This window comes from Jaculus jaculus, chromosome 21, assembly GCF_020740685.1.
Source record: "Jaculus jaculus isolate mJacJac1 chromosome 21, mJacJac1.mat.Y.cur, whole genome shotgun sequence".
Classification (NCBI taxonomy): Eukaryota; Metazoa; Chordata; class Mammalia; order Rodentia; family Dipodidae; genus Jaculus; species Jaculus jaculus.
This window is the reverse complement of record NC_059122.1, coordinates 12,588,423-12,611,697: the sequence shown is the minus strand read 5'-3', so window position 1 is coordinate 12,611,697 and position 23,275 is coordinate 12,588,423. Positions and strand designations below refer to the sequence as shown.

Genomic DNA, 23,275 nt, shown 5'->3' with positions numbered 1-23,275 from the left:
GCGCGCGAGCGAGCGAGAGAGAGGGAAAAAAAAACAGTGAGAGAAAGAAAAGAGAAAAAAAAAATGCACACACTCACTCACTCGCTCGCACGCACGCACGCACGCACACACACACACACACACACACACACACACAGACCCGCTTCTGCTGGGCGCGCGCGGGGCCGGGGATGCGAGGAGGGAGGAGGGGAGCGCGGCGCGGCCCCTCCCCGCCGCCGCCGCCGCCGCCGCCGCCGCACGCGCGCCCTGCGCCCGGGACACTCCGGCCCCCCTTCCTTCCCTCCTCCTCCCCCCCCAACCCCGCCGCCCGCCTTCCTCCCTCCGTCCCTCCCTCCCTCCCACCCCCACGCGCCTGCTTTTAAGGTGGAGCCCCGGGGGCCCCCCCACCCGCCCGCCCCTCTTTTTTTTTTTTTTTTTTTTTTTTTAAATACCCTGCGCTCTCTCTGGGTCTCTCTCTCTCAGCCCCCCCCCACCCCCCCAGTACCTACCCACCCACCCACCCCTTACAACTCCCGCGCGCGCTTTTTAAGGAGGCGCCGCGGAGTTGGCGCCGGGGCGGGGGCGGGGGAGCGCGGCGGGCGGGGGAGGGGGAGGGGAGGCCGGGGGGAGGGGAGGGGAGGGGAGAGGGGGCGGGCAGGGGCGGGCGGGCGGTGCTCGGCCGCCCTCCAGCCATTGGGCGCGGGACCCAGACGTCCCCGGCGCCCAACCCCTCCCCTCCCCCCCCATCTCTCCACGCCTCCCCCAAGCGCGCTCGGCTCTCGGGACCGCACTTACCGGGAACTCGCCGCCCCGCAGAGGCCGGGGCCGCCGCGCTCCCGAAGCGCTGCTGGGCTTGGGGGTGGGTGGGTGGGTGGGGAGGGAGGAGACCCTCCGGCCGCCGTGGCCCTGCGCCCCTACCACGCCGACGGTGCCCGGTGGCGGGCGCGCAGGGTTCCCCTCCCCGGGTACCCTCCTCCTCCTCCTCTCCCCCCCTCCCTTGCCAGGACCGCCCCCGCTGCGCTCGGCCTGCCCGGCGCGCCGGCCCGGCGTCTCCCTAAAGCGCCCTCAAGTCCCGAGCTGGACGAAGAAGAGCGGGGGTGCGGGGGGGGGCGACGGCGCGCTGAAGATCTGGGGGATCCCCGAAGTCGGGGTCAGAGGGCAGTTTTGGCACCCCCTTGCTTTCCCTGGCGGGGCGGGGGTGAAGTAGCGGTGGAATTCCAGTTCAACCCGGTTCTCATAGGACACCCGCAAGTCCCCAAAATCCCTCGGCCCGGGATCCGATGACCCGGGACTTTGAGGTCCGAAGAAATTTCCCCTGGCAACCTCCTGGGAGAGGGGTGTGCGTGGATGACCGAAGTCGGGAACACGAGCAACACTTTTTTTTTTAAACAAAACTTTATTGGTAATAGTTTTCAAATATGTTTACAACAGCACACTGTTCAAGAGGAAGTCTCGTCCTTCGCAGCACACAGGTTGAATGGCCCCCTTGCGTCCACCCGGGGCCCCACCCCAGGCCCGAGAGCTCCTGGGGGGGGGGGCGGGAGAAGTTACAGGAGGGACAAACGCCGGGACGGACGGAGGGGGGCGGTTCCCCAGGGGCTCCCCACCTTTCTGTAAAGTGGAAAACGCACAGATCAGACCCGGTGGGGGTTGCGGCGGGAGCAGCGCACGGGAAGAGGTGATGGACGGCTGACGACTAAGCTAGAAGAGAGGCGCCCCAGCGGCTGGGTGGACGGCGGGCAGCCCCGGCCCCCTGGCAACCCGACCTTGGCCTTGAACTCTGGGGCCCATGGGGTGGGGCGACTTCGCCGCTTTCATCCTCTGTAGGTTAGCCTTCCCAGCTGAGCTGAGAGGGACATTACAATCTAGCTGAGAATAAAATTAAGGAGTTGGCGCGGGGGGGGGGGGGAGTCCGCTGGGAGGAGAGACGCTGAGCTTGGGGCTCCCCCTCTTGTCTTTTGGGGGTCGAATTCCTCTTTGGCAGGGAAGAGGGGCAGCTGCTGTGTCTGGCTCCCATAGCCCTAGGGTGGAGGAGGAGAGCGAGGGAGGGGTGTCCGAGGGGAGGGGGGCTGGGACACCATAGGGTTGGCACAGGACCCCTGGGAAAGGGGTCCCTTCGGGAGGGAGGCTAGCAGCTCAGGGCCGGGGGTTCAAGCCCCAGTTCCTTCCTTTAAGTCAGTCTGCTTCCCAGCCTGGTCAGAATGGGTTTGGGAGAGTGACAAGGGTCCAGGGTAGAGTCAGGAGGGAGGCACTGGTGGAACTTAAATAAAATTTAACAACAAGGAAAAAAAAAAAAAAAGTCCTAGCGAGCAGCCCTCTGTGGACGTCACTAAAACCCACCTTCCCAGGCAGGAGGGCAAGAGGAAGGCTGGCTTTCAGTCCCCACACCCTTAGTGCCCAGGTGGGGTGGGGGACTAGGGGATGCAGACCCCTCCCCCACTTTCCTCGCCCTGTCCCTGCATACACCAGCAAGACTGGGTCTAACTGGAGCAAGAAATTCATTTAAGATAGGCCGAGAAGTGGGTGCGGGTGGTACGTGGTGGGGGGAGAGGCAGGAAGGCCAAGGGAGTGGGAGTAGCTGTTTTTTGTTGTTTTTTTTTTTAGTTTCTTCCCAATACCTAGGCTTCCTGCTCCCCAACCCTGGGTCGCGGGGTGGGGGGTGAAGTTAGATGCAAGGAACTCTGGGGCCCTCTGGCTGTTCAGTCCAACCCTCCCACCCCCCACCGAAAGAAAAAAAACAGAGAGAGAGAAAAAGAAAAAGAAAGAAAACCCATGGGGAGGGCACAGGCACGCCCCTAAAACTCGGTGAACTCCTTGCCGCACTTCTCATTGACGGACACCCGGATTTCTTCCTCCTCGTAGTCGTCAAAGTTACTCGTGTCCCCGGGGCCTTTAAACTTTGGTATGAAGGGAGCTTCCACCTGGAGAGGGAGGCATGGACGACCACCGAGCTCAACAGCCGACCTCATGCCATGGCCATTGCCTTAAAGCGAAGGGCCTAACGCTCTGCCCCAGGCCTGGGCTCAGCACTGGGGTATATATAGACCCTTGACCGAAGGCTGGCCAGCTCAGCAAAGGACCAGGGAAAACTTATGCCAGTAAAAACCTCACGACCCCAGCGGTTCCGAACGGTCCGCTGTAAGCTAATCCTGAGCTTGTGGGCAATTCACTGGACCCTCTCCCCGACTCCGGGCCTCCCCGAGCCCCTGGGCATGCCGAGGAGGAGGAGGGGGATGCCCACCTTCCTCTGGTAGATGGCGATCCAGTCGGTCGTGGTGAACCACTTGTGGTTCTTGATGTCATTGACCCCGTTCTTGAGGTTCCCGAAGCGCTTGGTGAGGTCCACCTGCAGGAGGTTCCGCAGCAGGTCCTTCAAGTCAGAGCTGAAGTGGGATGGGAACCGCACCTGCAGAGGTGGCAATGTACAGTGGGGCGCTGCACCCCGACTTCAGGACCCAGAATCCCGTCTCTTGTTTCCTTTCTGATACAACCATCCTAGGGTGGTCTCCAAGCCTCCCGAGTGTTGGGATCATGGGGTGTGGTCACCACATGAAGCTAAACGCTGCCTCCCCAATCCAGTGGTACTAATGGGGAAGAGGGGGGGTGATGACCATCACCAGAATCCATGTTGAGGTTTGCTGGGGGCTGGATGGATGGCTTAGCGGTTAAGGCGCTTGCCTGTGAAGCCAAAGGACCCCAGTTCGATTCCTCAAATCCCACATAAGCCAGATGTCAAGGTGGTGCATGCGTCTGGAGTTCATTTACAGTCGAGTCCATTTGCAGTGGCTAGAGGCCCTGGTGCACCCAGGTGCAGTTTCCTGTGTAGCTGAAGGATCCAGCTTTGATTCCCCAGGACCCACGTGAGCCAGCTACACAAAAGTTCTGTAGGTCAAGGCGTCTGGAGTTCGTTGGCAGTGGCTGGAGGCCCTGGTGTGCCCATTCTCTCTCTCTCAAATAAATATTAGAAATAAATAAGATTTTAAAAAAGACTTGCTGGGCTGGGCATGCAGCTCTAAGGTCAATTGCTTGCCTATGGCACGTAGGACGCTCTGGCTTTGACCCCAGCACAACAACCAAGCTGGCAACTGCTTCTTGGCCAATTCTGCTCAACACAAGCCCTAGGATGGTTGCTCCCCTCTTGGTGATGTGGAAACGGGCTCAGGAAATGGGCCCAGGGGGCACAGTAGGATGGAGTGATTCTGGTTTAGGACTCAACTCAGCTGTAGCTTATTTTACTATCATTTTTTTTTTTTTTTAGTTTTTTGAGGTAGGGTCTCGCTGTAGCCCAGGCTGACCTGGAATTCACTCTGTAGTTTCAGGGTGGCCTTGAACTCATGGCGATCCTACCTCTGCCTCTTGAGAGCTGGGATTAAAGGCGTGTGCCACCATTGAGGTCTGGGGGCCTCAGAAACACTGATGCTTAGGAACAAGGCTTGATTCCTTTACTCTGTGCATGGAGTTCTCTTCTGTTCCTTAAGACCAGCACTATTTTTACAAGACACCCTTGAGCCCCCTTACTGTGTTTATAGCCATAAGAACTGGCTTCCACAAGCCAGGTGTAGAGGCCCACATCTGAGCACTCAGGAAGCTGAGGCAGGAGGACTGACGGGTCCAGGCTGCCATGGGCTACACAGGAAGTCCTCTCAAAAAAGTGAGGGAGCTGGGTGTGGTGGCACACGCCTTTATTCCTAGCGCTTGGGAGGCAGAGGTAGGATGGCTGTGAGTTCGAGGCCACCCTGGGCTACAGTGAGACCCTACCTCAGAAAAAAAAAAACAAAAAAACAGTGAGGGAGCTGGGCCTGGTGGTGCACGTCTTTAATCCCAGTACTTGGTAGGCAGAGGTAGGAGGATTGCTGTGAGTTCAAGGACAGCCTGGGCTAGAGCGAGACCCTGCTTTGAAAAACCACACACACATATGAGAGAAAGTGCTGGGCGTGGTGGCGTATGCCTTTAATCCCAGCATTCGGGACACAGAGATAGGAGGATCACCATGAGTTTGAGGCACCCTAAGACTACATAGTGAATTCCAGGTCAGTCAAGGCTAGAGTGGGACCCTACCTTGAGGAACAAACATAATAAAATAAAAGAAAGAAAGAAAAAAAAAGTGAGGGAAGGGCTAGAGATGGCTCAGTGCTTAAGGTGCTTGCTAACAAAGGCTGCTGGCTGGGATTTGATTCCAGCGCCCTCATGGGCCATATGCGCAAGGTGAGGCATGGGTCAGGAATTCATCTGCAGTAGTTGAGGCTCAACCATTCATTCTCCTTGTCTGCCTTTTTCTGTCTCATAAACAAATATTTTATTTATGTATCTTACTTAAAAATATTCTCTCACTTAAAAAAAAAAAAAAAAACCTTAAGAGATGGCTAAGTGGTTAAGGTGCTTTTCTGCAAAGCCTAACAACCAGGGTTCAATTCCCCAGTACACATGTAAAGGTAGATGCATGAAGTGCTGCATGCACCTGGTTTATTTGTAGTAGTTATGACTTTGGTGTCTCCACTCATGCACACTAGCTCGCTCGCTCTCTCCTTGCAAATATCTATATATCTATATCGATATATATATATATGTGTGTGTATTATATACACACACACACTTTTTTTAAGTGAGCTAGGGCCAAGCAATGGTAGTGAACGCCTTTAGTCCCAGCACTGGGTAGGCATCTGGAGGGTCACCATGAGTTTAAGGCCACCCTGAGACTACATAGTGAATTCCAGGTCAGCCTGGGCTAGAGCGAGACCCTACCTTGAAAAAACAAAAATAAAAGAAAATTTAAAAAAATAAAAGAAAAAGTGAGCTGGCAGGTGGCAGTGACCTCGGAGTGACTCAGAAGGCATCATGGTGCTGGAAAGAAGTGACAGGAATGCTCAGCACTGCAATATCTCTATCACACCTTCCAAGGCTCAGGGTCCATTGTGGAAGAGGTGGCGGAAAGAATGTAAGAGCCAAAGGAAGGCTAGGACTCCTTACAACGTGTTCCTCCAGACACAAAAAGGACTGGACATCCATGACCTCACAGCGCCTGACACTACCTACACAAGACCATCATAAGAGGAGAAAAAGATGATCACATCAAAATAAAGGAGAGACTGATTGAGAGGGGGAGGGGATATGATGGTGAATGGAAGTTCAAAGGGGAAAGTGTGGGGAGGGAGGGAATCACCAGGGGATATTGTTTACAATCATGGAAGTTGTTAATAAAAAATAAGCTAATTATAAAAAAAAAGAGGTGTGAGTCGAAGGAGGTTCTGAGGCCCTGGGTGCTTCTCCTAGGCCAACAGTTACAGCAACAAGGCCTGGTCAGGCCGGAACTCCAGTGATGGCCCCAGGTCCCATGTGCGCTCTTGGAGGGGGCACATTACTGAACATCAAGGGCCCAGAAACATGTGCAGCTAGAGCTACTTCTCCTCGTGAATACTGTATTCCTTTTCCGAAATATGTGGGAAATCAGAGACTTGGGGTCCAGCTCAGTGGCAGAGCTCTTGCCTAACAGGCATGAGGCCCCGTGCTTGATTTCCCAGCACCAAAAAAAAAAAAAGTGCTGCAAATTTAATGTTTGGCAAACTACAGCACCATAATAACATGCTCCAAAGAAAGAAGGAAAAAAAAAGTGAGTTGGGAAGTCAGGTGTAGTGGCGCATGCCTATAATTCCCACTACTTGGGAGGCAGAGGTAGGAGGATCGCTGTGAGTTCCAGGCCACCCTGAGACTACATAGTGAATTCCAAGTCAGCCTGGGCTAGAGTGGGGAAAAAAAAAAAAAAAGTGAGGCTGGAGAGATGGCTTAGCAGTTAAGACACTTGCTTGCAAACACACAGGACCCCAAGTTCAATTCCTTTCTCTCTCTCAAATAAGTAAGTATATATTTTTTAAGGGTGTGGTGGCACATGCCTTTAAGTCCAGCACTCAGTAAAGTGAGGTAGGGGAACCGCAGTCCCACCTCAGCCTGGGCTAGAATGAGACCCTTGCCTCCAGTAAAACACACACACACACCAAAAAACCGAACATCAAGTAGTGGTCCTTGCTGCTGCCTTTGCACTTGCTGTGTGACCTTGGCCAAGGGCTTTGACCTCTCTGGGCCTGTGCCGGAGAGCGGCAGATAGCCCTTGGTTCTGTGTGACAAGATAACACAGAGAAAGGCGGGTGGGAACTGCAGATTGCTACACAAAGAAGTGAATTATGTTTAGCTAGGCATGGCTGGGCAAGCCGGCAATCCCCGCACTTACTTGGAAGGCAGGAGGGTCTTGGGAGTTCAAGGCCAGCCTCAACAACGGGGATTCTGTTCATACTGCCCCAGTGCCTCGTCCAGGGACTCCTTGTGTTTTCTCCCTGGATCTCAACATTAATCACCTCTATTCTTTTCTTTTATTGTGGTTTTTGAAGGCAGGGCCTCACTCTAGCCCAGGCCATACTGGAACTCAGTATGTATTTTCAGGGTGGCCTCGAACTCACGGCGATCCTCCAACCTCTGCCTCCCCAGTGCTGGGATTAAAGGTGTGCGCCACACAGCCCAGCGTTATTTTATTTTACTTTTGAGACGGGGGTCTACATAGTCCCAGCCAATCTTGCTGTGTTAGCTGAGGACAAACGTGACCTTTTGGTCCTCCTACCTCCATTTCATGCAGGGCTGGGAGGGAAGTCAGGGCTTTTGCACATGCTGGGTAAGCATGCTAACAACTGAGCTACGTCCCCAGCAACCACTCCCCCCCCCCCGCCTTTTCATCTTTTGGTTTTTCCAGGTCGGGTCTCAATCTAGCCCGGGCTGACCTGCAATTCACTATGGAGAGTGAGACCGTATATCAAAAAAAAAAAAAAGTTTTTTTTCTTTAATCCCTAGAAAAACAAAAAAATTTTAAATTAATTTGTGTGTGTGTGTGTCTCTTGCACTAGACACTTGGCCACTTTTTGCATATGCCTTTACAAGGATGCTGGGGACTTGAACCCAGGCTGGCAGGCTTTGTAAGAAGCACCTTACTCACTGAGCCACCTTCCGGCCTTTCATGTTTTTTCCAGCTAGGCTCTCCCTCTAGCCCAAACTGACCTGGAATTCACTATGTAGTCTCAGGGTGGACTTAAACTTGCAGCAATCCTCCTACCTCTGCCTCCCGAGTGCTGGGATGAAAGATGTGCACCATTATGCCCAGCTACCATGTTTCTTTTTAAGACAGGATGCTACACTGTAGCAAGCTAACCCTGAATATACAGCAATCCTCCTGCTTCAGTCTCCCAAGTGCTGAGATTACAGTCATGTCCTATTTTTTTTTTTTTTTTTGATTTTTCGAGGTAGGGTCTCACTCTAGCTCAGGTGGACCTTAAATTCACTGTGTAGTCTCAGGGTGGCCTCGAACTCTCAGCAATCCTCCTACCTCTGCCTCCTGAGTGCTGGGATTAAAGGCGTATGTCACCACGCCCAGCATGTCCTTTTTTTTTTTTTAATTTTTTAAAATTTATTTGAGAGAGAAAGAGGCAGAGAGAATAGGCACATCAGGGCCTCTAGCTACTGCAAAGAACGTCAGACACATGCGCCACCTTGTTCATCTGCCTTAGCCTGGAGAATCAAACCTGGGTCTTTAAGCTTTGCAAGCAAGTGCCTTAACAGCTAAGCCATCTCTCCAGCCCTTGTTTTTATGTTTTATTTTAATTTTAAAAATATATTTATTAGCTGGGCGTGGTGGCGCACGCCTTTAATCCCAGCACTCGGGAGGCAGAGGTAGGAGGATTGCCGTGAGTTCGAGGCCACCCTGAGACTCCATAGTGAATTCCAGGTCAGCTTGGGCTGGAGTAAGACCCTACCTCGAAAAACCAAAAAAAAAAAAAAAAAAAAAAAAAATTTATTTATTTGAGAGAGAAAGCGGCAGAAAGAGACAGGCTAGTCCTCTCATCTCCCTGTTGGGGATTCCTGTCTGTCTGTGCTAGGTAATCTGACTGGTGCGTGGCCTGGAGCACATGCTCTGTAAGCACTTCTGCTCCGCAGACCCAGGGGGCTTCTCTCCTGGCGCCCAGACAGGAAAGAGGAGGCCTGAAGGAAGAGAGCAACTGTCTGAGGGCTCACAGCCACCAAGGGGTCAGGGCTGAGACTTGAGGCTGGGCAACACCATCCACAGCTGCGCCACCCATTTCACATGGACGCTGGACTAGGTGGAGACATGGTCCTCCCAGCCTGGTGAGCTGAGGGCACATGCGGGGTCCTCGGAGAGCACCCGAACGCCTCCATCTGCCCTGCGCGGCACCATCTCCGACAAGGTACGTCCCCTTTCTATGCCGGCTTTCTCACTCTGTGACCCGAGGCCTGGCTCATGGTGTGGCAGTCACACCTCACGCTCTGGCCTGGCCCCCTCCCCACCTTTTACCCACAGGGACACTGGTTTGCTCTCCAGCTGTTCTCTTTTGTATATTTACCTTTGGTTTTTTGAGATAGGGTCTCTCGCTAGCCCAGGCTGACCGGGAACTCACTATGTAGTCTCAGGGTGGCCTCGAACTCACAGCTATTCTCTTATTTCTGTCTCCTGAGTGCTGGGATAAAAGGTGTGCGCCACCACGCCTGGCTCCGTTGTTTTAATTATTTTTTTTTTTTTGTGTTGGTTTTCGAGGTAGGGTCTCCCTCTAGCCCAAGCTGACCTGGAATTCACTATGTTGTCTCAGGGTGGCCTCAAACTCACGGTGGTCTTCCTACCTCTGCCTCCGAAGCGCTCGGATTGAAGGCGTGCGCCACCAAGCCGGAGTCCCATTTTTTTCTTTTTTTTTTAAATTTTTGAGGCAGGGTCTCAGCACACCATCTTCCTGTCTCAGCCTCCGCAGGCGTGCACCATCATGCCTAGCTGAGAACCCTTTGCATGTGGAAGGGAAGGGCCGTTGTGCATGCTGAGGACCCTGCATGCTGTGCTGGGCAGGGCTGGGGATCAAACACACGTTCTTTCCTGGGTTGAACCATGTGAAAACCCATGCCCAGGGCCAAAGGAGAGCGCGGGGCCACCGGTCGGGGCAGCATCTGACTCTGCAAGAGGCTTGGGCTGTGGGGTGATCAGTGAGATGACAGGGCTCTGAGGGTTTGCCTCAGGCCTACAGGGTGCTAGCTAAGCTGGCTTAATTAATTTTAATTTTTTTTTTTTTTTAGGAGGGAGAGAGAGAGAATTGGCACATCAGGGCCTCCAGCCACTGCAGGCGAACTCCAGATGAGCGCCCCCTTGTGCACACGTGCGACCTAGCACACTATGCATCACCTTGTGTGTCTGGCTTCTGTGGAATGTGGAGTCGAACATGGGTACTTAGCCTTCACAGGCAAGCGTCTTAACCACTAGGCCAGCTCTCCAGCCCAGAATTTCCAGATTACTCCAACAAGTGGGGCTCAAGGGTGAGTGGGGCCATCAGGCAGAGAAGAATCTTTTTCTTTTCCTGTGGTGTGGGAATGGACAGGTCCTAAACAAGCCTCTGCTGCTCAGCAACTCCCTCCCACAACCCCAGTCTCTCCCTGATGGATTCTAGGCAGGGGCTCTACCACTGAGCCACGCCCCCAGCCCCTCACTGTGGATTCTAGACAGAAGCTCTACCACTGAGCCACGCCCCCAGCCCCTCACTGTGGATTCCAGGCAGGGACTCTACCACTGAACCACGCCCCCAGCCCCTCACTGTGGATTCTAGACAGGAGCTCTACCACTGAGCCACGCCCCCAGCCCCTCACTGTGGATTCTAGACAGGAGCTCTACCCCTGAGCCACGACCCCAGCCCCTCACTGTGGATTCTAGACAGGAGCTCTACCACTGAACCACGCCCCCAGCCCCTCACTGTAGATTCTAGACAGGAGCTCTACTACTGAGCCACGCCCCCAGCCCCTCACTGTGGATTCTAGACAGGGGCTCTACCACTGAGCCATGTCCCCAGCCCCTCACTGTAGATTCTAGACAGGAGCTCTACCACTGAGCCCTGCCCCCAGCCCCTCACTGTGGATTCTAGACAGGGGCTCTACCACTGAGCCATGTCCCCAGCCCCTCACTGTAGATTCTAGACAGGAGCTCTACCACTGAGCCACGCCGCCAGCCCCTCACTGTGGATTCTAGACAGGAGCTCTACCCCTGAGCCACACCCCCAGCCCCTCACTGTGGATTCTAGACAGGGGCTCTACCACTGAGCCATGTCCCCAGCCCCTCACTGTAGATTCTAGACAGGAGCTCTACCACTGAGCCCTGCCCCCAGCCCCTCACTGTGGATTCTAGACAGGAGCTCTACCACTGAGCCACGCCCCCAGCCCCTCACTGTAGATTCTAGACAGGAGCTCTACCACTGAGCCACGCCGCCAGCCCCTCACTGTGGATTCTAGACAGGAGCTCTACCCCTGAGCCACACCCCCAGCCCCTCACTGTGGATTCTAGACAGGAGCTCTACCACTGAGCCATGTCCCCAGCCCCTCACTGTAGATTCTAGACAGGAGCTCTACCACTGAGCCACGCCGCCAGCCCCTCACTGTGGATTCTAGACAGGAGCTCTACCCCTGAGCCACACCCCCAGCCCCTCACTGTGGATTCTAGACAGGATCTACCACTGAGCCACGCCGCCAGCCCCTCACTGTGGATTCTAGACAGGAGCTCTACCCCTGAGCCACACCCCCAGCCCCTCACTGTGGATTCTAGACAGGAGCTCTACCACTGAGCCACGCCCCCAGCCCCTCACTGTAGATTCTAGACAGGGGCTCTACCACTGAGCCACGCTGCCAGCCCCTCACTGTGGATTCTAGGCAGGAGCTCTACCCCTGAGCCACGCCCCCAGCTCCTCACTGTGGATTCTAGGCAGGGGCTCTACCACCGAGCCACGCCCCCAGCCACTCATGGGTAGATTATAGGCCAATGCCCCCCCACTGTGCCCCAGCCCCTTACTAGGGAATTCTAGCGAGGAGCCACACCACGCACCCTTGCCCTTGATCTTTTGACATAAGGTCTTTTCCTCAGGATCCGCAGACTGGCCTGGAAATCTCTACGTGGCCTAGGCCGTCCTTAATCTCAAGATCCTCCTGCTTCAGCGTGCTGCGTGGGTGACGGGCCTGGGCAGTGTGCCCGCCCACTGCACTGGGCCAGTGGGGAAGGGCCAGTGTGACTGCTCCCTCTGGGGCTGAGCTTGGCAGCTGGCCTCACCTTCCCAGAGACGATTTTCTCGTAGATCTGGATGGGCTGGTCGGCGAAGAAGGGCGGGTAGCCAGCAGCCATTTCGTAGATGAGCACCCCGAGAGCCCACCAGTCCACGGCCTTGTTGTAGCCCTAGAGCAGGACGGGGGGCACGAGAAGGCGAGGGAAAGGTGAACAGGGGGTGAGGGCTCAGCAGGCCTCAGGGGACTGGGCGGGCTGGTGAGGTGCCTACTTTGCTCAGGATTATCTCGGGGGCCAGGTACTCAGGGGTCCCACACAAAGTCCAGGTGCGGCCTTTCACACGCTTGGCGAAACCGAAGTCTGTCACCTGTGGGCACAAGAACGGCAGTTGGCAGGCAGGCAGGCAGGCAGGTGGCGTGGCGGTGGGCGGGCCTCTCCCAGGGTGGGCACCTGAATGTAGCCCTGCTGGTCGATGAGGAGGTTTTCCGGCTTCAGGTCCCGGTAGATGAGGTCCAGTGAGTGCAAGTATTCGAAGGTCAGAACGATCTGGGCTGCGTAGAAGCGGGCGTGGGGCTCGCTGGTGGGAAAGCACAGGGCAGAGCGTGCGGGTCAGCGTGGCGGCCACCCCCAGCCTGGCTACTCAAAATGCACAGTTTGACTCCGGACACTGGCATGCACCGGTGGTCCCAGCTCCTTGGGAAGCTGAGGCCGGAGGACTGCCTGGGCTCAGGAATTCAGGGGCAGCCTGGGTAATGTGGAGACCCTGTTTCAAAAGCAAAAACAAGAGCCGGGCGTGGTGGTGCACACCTTTAATCCCAGCACTTGGGAGGCAGAGGTAGGAGGACTGCTGTGAGTTCGAGACCACCATGAGACTACATTGTGAATTCCAGGTCAGCCTGGGCTAGAGACCTTATCTTGAAAAACAAGAGCACGCACGCACACGCATACACACACACAAAACAAAGCCCCCAAAAAACAGGGCTGGAGAGATGGCTTAGCAGTTAAGGTATTTGCTTGCCAAGCCAAAGGACCCAGGTTCAATTCCCCAGGACGCACATAAGCAAGATGCACAAGGTGACACATGTATCTGGAGTTTGTTTGCAGTGGCTGAAGGTCCTAGCACACCCATTCTCTCTCTCTCTTTTTTTTTTTTTTTGGCTTTTCAAGGTAGGGTTGCACTTTGGCTCAGGATGATCTGAGGTGCTTGCCAGCAAAGATTAACGACCCAGGTTCAATTCCCTAGTGCCAGCATGAGCTCGATGGACAAAGTGGTACACACATCCCGAGTTCGTTTGCAGTGTGACCTTTCTATCTCTGCTTGCAAATAAAGTTTTTTTTTTTTGTTTTTTTTTTTTTGAGGCAAGCCCAACAGACTGGCCTTTATTTACTTATTTATTTATTTTTGTTTTTTTTGAGGTAGGGGTAGGGTCTCACTCGAGCTCAGGCTGACCTGGAATTCACTATGTAGTCTCAGGATGGCCTCAAACTCACAGTGATCCTCCTACCTCTGCCTCCTGAATGCTGGTATGAAAGGTGTGTGCCACCACGCCCGGCTGCTTAAAAAGTTTTTTTTTTTTTTTTTGAGGTAGAGTCTCCTCTTAGTCCTGACTGACTTGGAATTCACTGTGTAGTCTCAGGCTGGCCTCGAACTCACTGCAATCCTCCTTGCCTCCCGAGTGCTGGTATGAAAGGTGTGAGCCACCACGCCCGGCTCAAAAAGTTTTTTAATGTGAGAGAAGGACAGCAAGAGTGTGAGAGAGAGAACAAGCAAGCCAGGGCCTACAATCACTGTAACGGAACTCCACATGCTTGCGCCACCTAGTGGGCAAGTGCAACATTGCACTCATGTCACCTTGTGCATCTGGCTTTCGTGGGATCTGGAGAGTCGAATATGGGTCCTTGGCTTCACAGTCAGGCAGTTTAGCGGCTAAGCCATCTCTCCAGCCCAAAACCATTTTAAAAATATATTAGAGCCGGCCATGGTGGCGCACACCTTTAATCCCAGCACTCAAGAGGCAGAGGTAGGAAGACTGCCGAGAGTTCGAGGCCAACCAGAGACTACACAGTGAATTCCAGGTCAGCCTGAGCTAGAGTGAGACCCTACCTCAAAAAACGAAACAAAAAAAAAAAAACCCAAACCGCACAAAACAGTATGTATGTATGTTTGTGTGTGTGTGTGTGTGTGTGTGTATATATATAAAATGTATATATAATAGATATTATATAATGTATATACATCACTTATATATATAATTTATTTATTTACTTGAGAGAAAGAGAGAGAGAGAGAGAATGGGCGCGCCAGGGCCTCTAGCCACTGCAAATGAACTCCAGACGCATGCGCCACTTTGTGCATCTGGCTTACGTGGGTCCTGGAGAGTCAACCTGGGATCCTTTGGCTTTGCAGGCAAGTGCCTTAACTGCTATGACATCTCTCCAGTCCCAGAAGTATTTTTATTTAAATATTTTATTTATTTATTCACTTGAGACAGAGAGGAAGAAGCAGACAGAATGGGTGCGCCAGGGCCCCCAGCCACTGCAAATGAACTCCAGACGCATTGCGTGCGCCCCCTTGTGCATCTGGGTTATGTGGGTCCTGGGGAATTAAACCTGGGTCCTTAGGCTTCACAGGTAAGCACCTTAACCGCTAAGCCATCTCTCCAACCCCAAAAGATTTTTTTGTTTGTTTGTTTTTTCGAGGTAGGGTCTCACTCTGGTCCAGGCTGACCTGGAATTAACTCTGTAGTCTCAGGGTGGCCTTGAACTCACGGAGATCCTCCTACCTCTGCCTCCCGAGTGCTGGGATTAAAGGTGTGCGCCACCATGCCCGGCTTTTTTTTTTTTTTTTTTTTTTTTTGAGGCAAGGTCTCCCTCTAGCCCAGGCTGACCTGGAATTTACTATGCAGTCTCAGGGTGGCCTCGAACTCACAGCAGTCCTCCCACCTCAGCCTCGGGAGTGCTGGGATTAAGGTCGTGTGCCATGACGCCCGGCCCCAAAGTATTTCTAAACTACTACAAAACTCTGCCGGAAGCGTGGGGCCTGGTGGAGCATACTGAGGACGCCAGCACCCTGAGGGTCCGCGGCAGGAGAGCTGCTGCAAGCCTGAGAGCTTGGCCTGGGGTATGCAGCAAGTTCAAGATCAGCCAAGCAGAACCCTGACTCAAGGAAGAAAGAAGCAGGGTGTGGTGGGCGGACGGCTGAGAGTTCGAGGCCAGCCTGAGACTATGTAGGGAATTCCAGGTCTGCGTGGGCCACAGTGAGACCCAACCTCGAAAAAAAAAATAAAGAAAGAAAGGGGCTGCAGAGATTATCTTAGTAGTAAGGCACTTGCTTGAAAAGTCAAAGGACCCAGGTTCCCCTCCAATGCCCACATAAGCCAGATGCGTAAGGTGGCACATACACATATGGAGTTCGTTTGCCGTGGCTGGAGGCCCTGGCATGCCCACTCTCTCTCTTTCTCCAATAAATAAATAAATAAAAATTTAAATTGAATAAAAGAAAGGGGATTCTGGGCTGGAGAGATGGCTTAGTGGTTAAGCGCTTGCCTGTGAAGCCTAAGGACCCTGGTTCAAGGCTCGGTTCCCCAGGACCCACGTTAGCCAGATGCACAAGGGGGCGCACGCGTCTGGAGTTCGTTTGCAGTGGCTGGAGGTCCTGGTGCACCCATTCTCTATCTCTGTCTCTCTGTCTGTCGCTCTCAAATAAATAAATAAAAATAACAAGAAATTTAAAAAAAAAGGGGATTCTAAAATTCCGAGTTGAGGCTAGGGAGATGGCTCAATGGTTAAAGGTGTTTGCTTGCTTGCTTACAAAGCCTTCCGGCCCAGGTTCAATTCTCTAGCACCCATGTAAAGCCAGATGCAAAAAGCATATATTCGTTTGCACCAGCAAGAGATCCTGGTATATGCCCCCACCAAAAATGTAAATACATAAATATCATTTTTAAAATTTTATTTATTTATTTGTGAGCAAGAAAGAGGTGGGGGTTGGGGGGGAGAATGGGCATGCCAGGGCCTCCAACCATTGCAAATGAACTCCACATGCATGCGTCACCTTAAACATCTGCCTCACATGGGTTCTGGAGAATTGAACCGGGATCCTTTGGTTTTGCAGGCAAATGCCTTAACTGCTAAGCCATCTCTCCAGCCCTAAATACATTTTTTTTTTAATAGCTGGAGAGATGACTCTGAGATTAAAATGCCTGCCTGAAAAGTCTGATGACCTGAGTTTGATTCCCCAGCACCCATGTAGAGCCAGATGGACAAAGTGGCACATACATATGAAATTTATCTGTAGTGGTGGGAGGTTCTGGCATGCCCATTTTCACACTCTCTCTCTCTGTATCCCTCTGCTTACAAATAAAAATAATTTTTCTAATTTTATTTTTTAATAACTAATTAATTTATTTGAAAGATAAAGAGGTGTGTATGGGGGGGGAGGCGTTGGGTGCACCAGGACCTCTAGCCATTGCAAACAAACTCCAGATGCATGTGTCACCTTGAGCATCCAGTTTATGTGGGTACTGGGAAATTGAACTTGGGTCCTTAGGCTTAGCAGGCAAATGCCTTAACCACTAAACCATCTCTCCAGCCCTTAATTTTGTATTTATTTATGAGAGAGAGAGAGAGAGAGAGAAGGGGAGAGAATGGGGGCATCAGGGTCTCCAGCCACTACTAATGAACTCTAGACACATGCACCACCTTGTACATCTGGCTTATGTGGTTCCTGGGGAATTGAACATGGGTCCTTTGGCTTCAAGGCAAACACCTTAACTGCTGAGCCATTTCTCCAGCCCCAGAATTTCTTCTTAAAAATAAATTGGGGTGGGGGGGCTGGAGAGATGGCTTAGTGGCTAAGGCGCTTGCCTGGGAAGCCTAAGATCGCATGTTGGCATCTCTAGGTTCCACTTAGCCGGATGGGATGCACAGTGCTGCAAGCATGCACTGTCACACGTGTGCATACGGAGACGCATGTGTCTGGAGATCATTCACAGCAGCTAAAAGGCCCTCGTGTGCCCGTTCTCTCTCTTTCCATCTTTCTCTCTCAAGTAAATAAAAATGAAAAGTATGTTTAAAAAAATTAAACCTACATAAAATTACCCACTAATTTTTTTGAGGAGGGCTGGGTGTAGAGGTGAGCAGAGGGGGCAGAGGCACTCTCACCCCCAAGCAGGCTAGACCCTTCCCTGTCCCTGGATGGTTTGGTAGCCCCTGGGGTAGCTGGAGTGGGGGTTGGGGTGCACATACCTGAACCTTCCGATCCGCCGCAAGTGCGAGAACATCTCGCCGCCAGGCACGTACTCCATGACCATGTACAGATTCGAGTTGTCCTGTGGGAGGCAAAGCAATCAAGGCCTGGGTCCCACGCCCATGGCCTCCAGGGGCAGGTGTCCAGACTTAAAGGGACAGCACTTCCTGACGGCATGTGCCGGGAGCCAGGATGAGGATGAGGACGAGGACGAGGACGAGGGGCCGCGGTCCTGCCCTTGCAGGGAAGAGAAAGGGGACGCCTGCAGCGTGGCCAGTGCCCTGGGTACAGATGGGCTTCCACAGTAGCCCCTGTCTGAAGGCTTTGGTCTGTCAGCTGTCAGCTAGGTCCCACATGAAAAAGGGCGGTGATCAGCACCTGGAGCCCCAGCTACTGGGGGTGAGAGGTGGGAGGGAAGGGCGGGCAGAGGAGAATTTCCTGATCAGCTCGGACCATACGGCAAGACTTAAAAGCAGACGTAAAGTTGTGAGGCCGAACCCGGCGGCGTGGTGACGTACACTTTAATACAAACACTTGGGAGGCAGAGGTAGGAGGATCACCGTGAGTTCGAGGTCACCCTGAGAGTACATAGTGAATTCCACGTCAGCCTGAGCTAGAGTGAGACCCCACCTCGAAAATCCAAACAAATAAAAAAGGTGGGAGGCTGAGGTAGGAGGATCACTGTGTGTTCAAGCCTAGCCTGGGCTATAGTGAGACTCTGATGTTTTTGGTTTTTAAAGAGGGGTTGCAGAGCTGGCTCAGTGTTTCAGGTGATTGCTTACAAAGCCTGATGGACTGGGTTACCCACATAAAGTACCCACATAAAGCCAGATGCACAAAACAGTGCATGTATCTGCAGTTTAGTTGCAGTGATGAGTCTCTGTGTGTCCATTCTTTGTCTCTCGCAAATAAATAAGTTTTTTTTTGGTTTGTTTGTTTTGTTTTTGAGGTAGGGTCTCACTCTAATTCAGGCTGACCTGGATTTCACTATGTAGTCTCAGGGTGGCCTCGAACTCATGGCAATCCACCTACCTCTGCCTCCTGAGTGCTGGGATTAAAGTGTGCACCACCATGCCTGGCCAAATAAATAAATATTTTAAAAAGACATATTTTAGGCATTTGCCTGCAAAGTCAAAGGACTCAGGTTCGTTTCCCTAAAACACACGTAAGCCAGATGCACAAAGGCATATGCATCAAGTTCATTTGCAGTGGATGGAGACCCTGGTGTGCCTGTTCTCTTTCTCTCTGCTTGCAAATAAATAAATAAAAATAAAAAAACTATTTAAAAAAACAGAAGCCAGGCATGGTGGTGCACATCTTTAATCCCAGTACTCGGGAGGCAGAGGTAGGAGGATCACTGTGAGTTCGAGGCCACCCTGAGACTACACAGTGAACTGCAGGTTGGTCTGAGCTACAGTGTGACCCTACCTCAAAAAAGAAAGAAACAAACAAAAAGACATATACTGAAAAGATGTCTCTTATACAAAAGGGGTGAGCTGGGAGACACTTAAGGCACTTATTCCTCAAGCTGTTGACTGCAGTTCGAATCCCTAATGCCCACAATGATAAGATGGCACATGACTGCACCCAGAGCACCAACGGCAGTGGGAGGTGAGGTGAAGAGAAGCCAGGTGCTTGTGTGTGTGGATAGTATGCACACATCCACACCATCTTATACACAAAGATCAGTGTGCACACACACCCACACATCATAGTGTGCACACACCTTACCATCATACACGCACATCATAGTGTGCACACACACCCACACATCTTATACACACGCATCATAGTGTGCACACACCTCACCATCATACACACACATCATAGTGTGCACACACACACCATCTTATACACACACATCACAGTGTGCACACACCTAACCATCATACACACACCTCATAGTGTGCACACACACACCATCTTATACACACACATCACAGTGTGCACACACACCATCTTATACACACATCAGTGTGCACACACACCATCATACACACATCATAGTGTGCACATACACCCACACCATCTTATACACACACATCAGTGTGCATACACACCATCATACACATACATCAGTGTGCATACACACCATCTTATACACACACATCATAGTGTGCACACACACACCATCATACACACACATCAATGTGCATATACCCACACCATCTTATGCACACACATCATAGTTTTCACACACACCATCATACACACACATCATGCACACACGCCATCATACACACACATCATAGTGTGCATACACCCACACCATCTTATGCACACACATCATAGTTTTCACACACACCATCGTATACACACATCAGTTTGCACACACACACCATCATACACACACACCATAGTATACATACACCATCATATACACACATTATAGTGCACACACACCACCATACACATCATAGTGTGCGCACACACCATCATACACACATACCAGTTTGCACACACATCATAGTTTGCACACACACACCATCATATACACACATCAGTTTGCACACACACACCATAATACACACACATAAGTTTGCTCACACACACCATCATATACACACATCATAGTGCACACACATACACCATCATACACACACATCATAGTGTGCACACAGACACCATCATAGACATACATACAAAAATATTTTATGTTTTTGGTTGTTCGAGGTAGGGTCTCACTCTGGCCCAGGCTGACCTGGAATTCACTATGTAGTCTCAGGGTGGCCTCGAACTCACAGCAACCCTCCTACCTCTGAGTTCTGCAAAAAATTATTTTATACATCAAAAGAGGAAGGCATGGTAATGCACACCTTTAATCCCAGCACACAAGAGGCAGAGTTGGGAGGATCATCATGAGTTCAAGGCCACCATGAGACCCCAGAGTGAATTTTAGGTCAGCCTGAGCTAGAGCAAGACCCTCTATCAAAAAAGAGAAAGAAAGAAAGCAACAAGCAAACAAAAAAAAAAAGCCAGGCGTGGTAGCGCACACCTTTAATCCCAGCACTCGGGAGGCAGAGGTAGGACAATCACCATGAGTTCAAGGCCACCTTGAGACTACACAGTGAATTCCAGGTCAGCCTGGGGCTAGAGTGAGAACCTACCTTGAAAAAAAAAAAAAAAAAAAAAAATAAGAAAAGATATATAGAGAGACTTTTATTTTTTTAATTGGCTGGAGGGATGGCTTAGTGGCTAAGGCGTTTGAGTGCAAAGCTAAGGGATCTCAGTTTGACTCTCCAGGACCCACGGAATCCAGGTGCACAAGGGGGCGCACGTGTCTGGAGTTCGTTTGCAGTGGCTGGAAGCCCTGATGCGCCCATTCTCTCTCTGCCTCTTTCTCTCTCTTAAATAAATAAACAAATTAGTTGGCATTGTGGCACACACCTTTAACCCCAGCACTCCCCAGGAGGCAGAAGCAGAAGGTCTCCATGAGTTGAAAGTCACCCTGAGACTACATAGTGAATTCCAGGTCAGCCTGAGCTACAGTGAGACCCTACCTCGAAAAACAAAACAAATAAAAACAATTATTGCCGGGCTGGGGACATAGTGTAGGCTAGTAATAGGGTCCAGCACCAGCAAGGGCCTCGATCGACACCAGCATCATGAAAACCAAACAAGTAAGAGAAAAACAAGATCTGCTGGGCATCGTGGGGCACACCTGCAATCCTAACACTCAAGATACTGTGGCAGGAACATCATGGGCCGGAGAGATGGCTTAGCAATTAAGGCTCTTGCCTGCAAAGCCTAAGGACCCAGGTTTGATTCCCTAGTACCCCTGTAAACTAGATTTACAAGGTGGTGCGCATGCATCTGGAGTTCAACTGCAGTGGCTGGAGCCTTGCAATGCCCATTCTCCCTCTATCTCTCTCTTTCTCTCTCAAATAAATAAATAAATAAATAAAAATATATTTTAAAAGAAGAAACAAGCCGCTGGGCATGGTGGTGCATGCCTTTAATCCCAGCACTCAGGAGGCAAAGGTAGAAGGATCACCATGAATTTGAGGCCACCCTGAGACTACATAGTGAATTCCAGGTCAGCCAGTGCTACAGTGAGACCTTACCTTGAAAAAGAAGAAGTTTAAAGAAGTCTAAAAAAATAAGAAAGAGGACTGGAGAGGTGCTTTAGCAGTTCAGGAGCTTGACTGCAAAGCCAAAGGACCCAGGTTTGATTCCTCAGGACCCATGTAAGCCAATGTACAAGGTGGCACATGCATCGGGAGTTCATTTGCAATGGTATAGACCCTGCCGTGCCCATTCTCTCTATATGCCCCCCCCTCAAATAAATAAAATACAAAGAAGAAGAAGAAGAGGAGGAGGAGGAGAGATGGAGAGATAGCTTAGAGGTAAAGGTGTTTGCCTGCAAAGCCTAAGGACCCAGGTTCGATTCTCCAGGAACCACGTAAGGCAGATGCACAAGGTGGCGCATGCGTCTGGAGTTCATTCACAGTGGCTGAAGGCCCTGGTGTGCCCATTCTCTCTGTCTCTCACTTGCTGTCGCTCACTCTCTGCCTGTCTCCCAAATAAAACAAAATAAATAGAAAAAGAAAATAAGGTTTAAAAAAAAAAAAGTCGGGCCTGGTGGTGCACGCCTTTAATCCCAGCACTCGGGAGGCAGAGGTAGGAGGATCGCTGTGAGTTCGAGGCCACCCTGAGACTACACAGTGAATTCCAGCTTAGCCTGGGCTAGAGCGAAATTACCTTGAAAAAACAAAAACAAAAATTAAAAATTAAAAAAAGAAGAAAGAAAGAAAGAAAGAAAGAAAGAAAGAAAGAAAGAAAGAAAGAAAGAAAGAAAGAGGGAGAGAAAAGGAGGGAGGGAGGGAGGGAAAGAGAAAGAGGGCACCAAGGCTATGGTGGCAAGCTCCTCCCCAGCAGGCCGTGGAGTGGAGTGGGAGCTGGGCTGACCCCTGCTGCCCAGGAGCGGTCTGTGTTCCTGGCCCTGTGCCAGGCTAGTTCTCATGGAGGTCACAGTGACTTGCCCAAGGTTACCGCAGAAGAAACTGGCCAGCCCAGAAGCTGCACTCGGGGTGCCCAGGGCCCTAGTCCAGTCCTGTCGGCAGGCAGCATCTCTCCTGAAGCAAGCAACCACCGCTGTGTGTGGCCCCAGCCGTGGGGGTCGGAGGGGGGGGGGCTGCGCTCCTTCCGGTCCGGGGCACCCACCTTGAAGGAGAACTCCAGCTTGACCAGGAACGGGAAGTTGACGGCCTGCAGGATGCGCTTCTCGTTCAAGGTGTGCTCAATCTGTTTCAGCTTCACCACCTGCCACGGGAGGCAAGGGGGTGAGAGGGGCCGCGGTGTCCCGCAGGCTCGACGGGGGCCAGACACAACCTCGCGGGTCCTTGCATGACGCACAGCCCAGGCCAAGAACCACTCAGAGGTGCTGCAGCTGGGCAGGAGACAGCTTGGGGCCCACAGATGCCCAGACAAGCCCCTTGGTGCAGTCTAAGGAGTGGGACAGTGGGTGACTCAGCTCAGCAGACAGGAGGTGTGGCCCAAGGGGCAGAGTGGAGGGAGGGCTTAGAAATTAACTTCCCTAGGGCTGGAGAGATGGCTTAGCAGTTAAGGTCCTTGCCTACGAAACCTAAGGACGCAGGTTTGGTTCCCCAGAACCCAGATGTGCCAGATGCACATGGTGGTGTATGTCATCTGTAGTTTGTTTGTAGTGGCTAGAGGCCCTGGCGTGACCATTTTTTCCCCTCTCTGTCTAAAATTAAAAATAAAAGCCGGGCATGGTGGCGCACACCTTTAATCCCAGCACTCGGGAGGCAGAGGTAGGAGGATCACGGTGAGTTTGAGGCCACCCTGAGACTACAGAGTGAATTCCAGGTCAGCCTGGGCTAGAGTGAGACTCTACCTTGAAAAACAAACAACAAAAAAATATCTGCTTCCAGCAGCTGCCTTGGTCTACCCCTCCCCAAGTCTTAGTTCTGAACTGTAAGTCTAGGTGGAGAGGGTGCAAATTTAAGGCAAAATCC

The 23,275-nt window shown here is 51.9% G+C and overlaps 1 protein-coding gene across 1 annotated transcript in view; it reads right to left on the bottom strand.

Moving 5' to 3' along the window:
• Window positions 1–1,361: 1,361 nt before the first annotated feature.
• Prkaca (protein kinase cAMP-activated catalytic subunit alpha) overlaps window positions 1,362–23,275 on the bottom strand; it is a 36,045-nt gene continuing 14,131 nt past the window's right edge. Inside the window, exons 4-10 of the mRNA XM_004672472.2 lie at window positions 22,461–22,559; window positions 17,297–17,379; window positions 12,500–12,626; window positions 12,321–12,416; window positions 12,098–12,220; window positions 3,221–3,385; window positions 1,362–2,900 (exon numbers count right to left, since the gene is read on the bottom strand). Of these exons, the coding sequence (XP_004672529.1) occupies window positions 2,775–2,900; window positions 3,221–3,385; window positions 12,098–12,220; window positions 12,321–12,416; window positions 12,500–12,626; window positions 17,297–17,379; window positions 22,461–22,559 (819 nt within the window). The 3' untranslated portion in view covers window positions 1,362–2,774. The remainder of the gene's footprint in view (window positions 2,901–3,220; window positions 3,386–12,097; window positions 12,221–12,320; window positions 12,417–12,499; window positions 12,627–17,296; window positions 17,380–22,460; window positions 22,560–23,275) is intronic.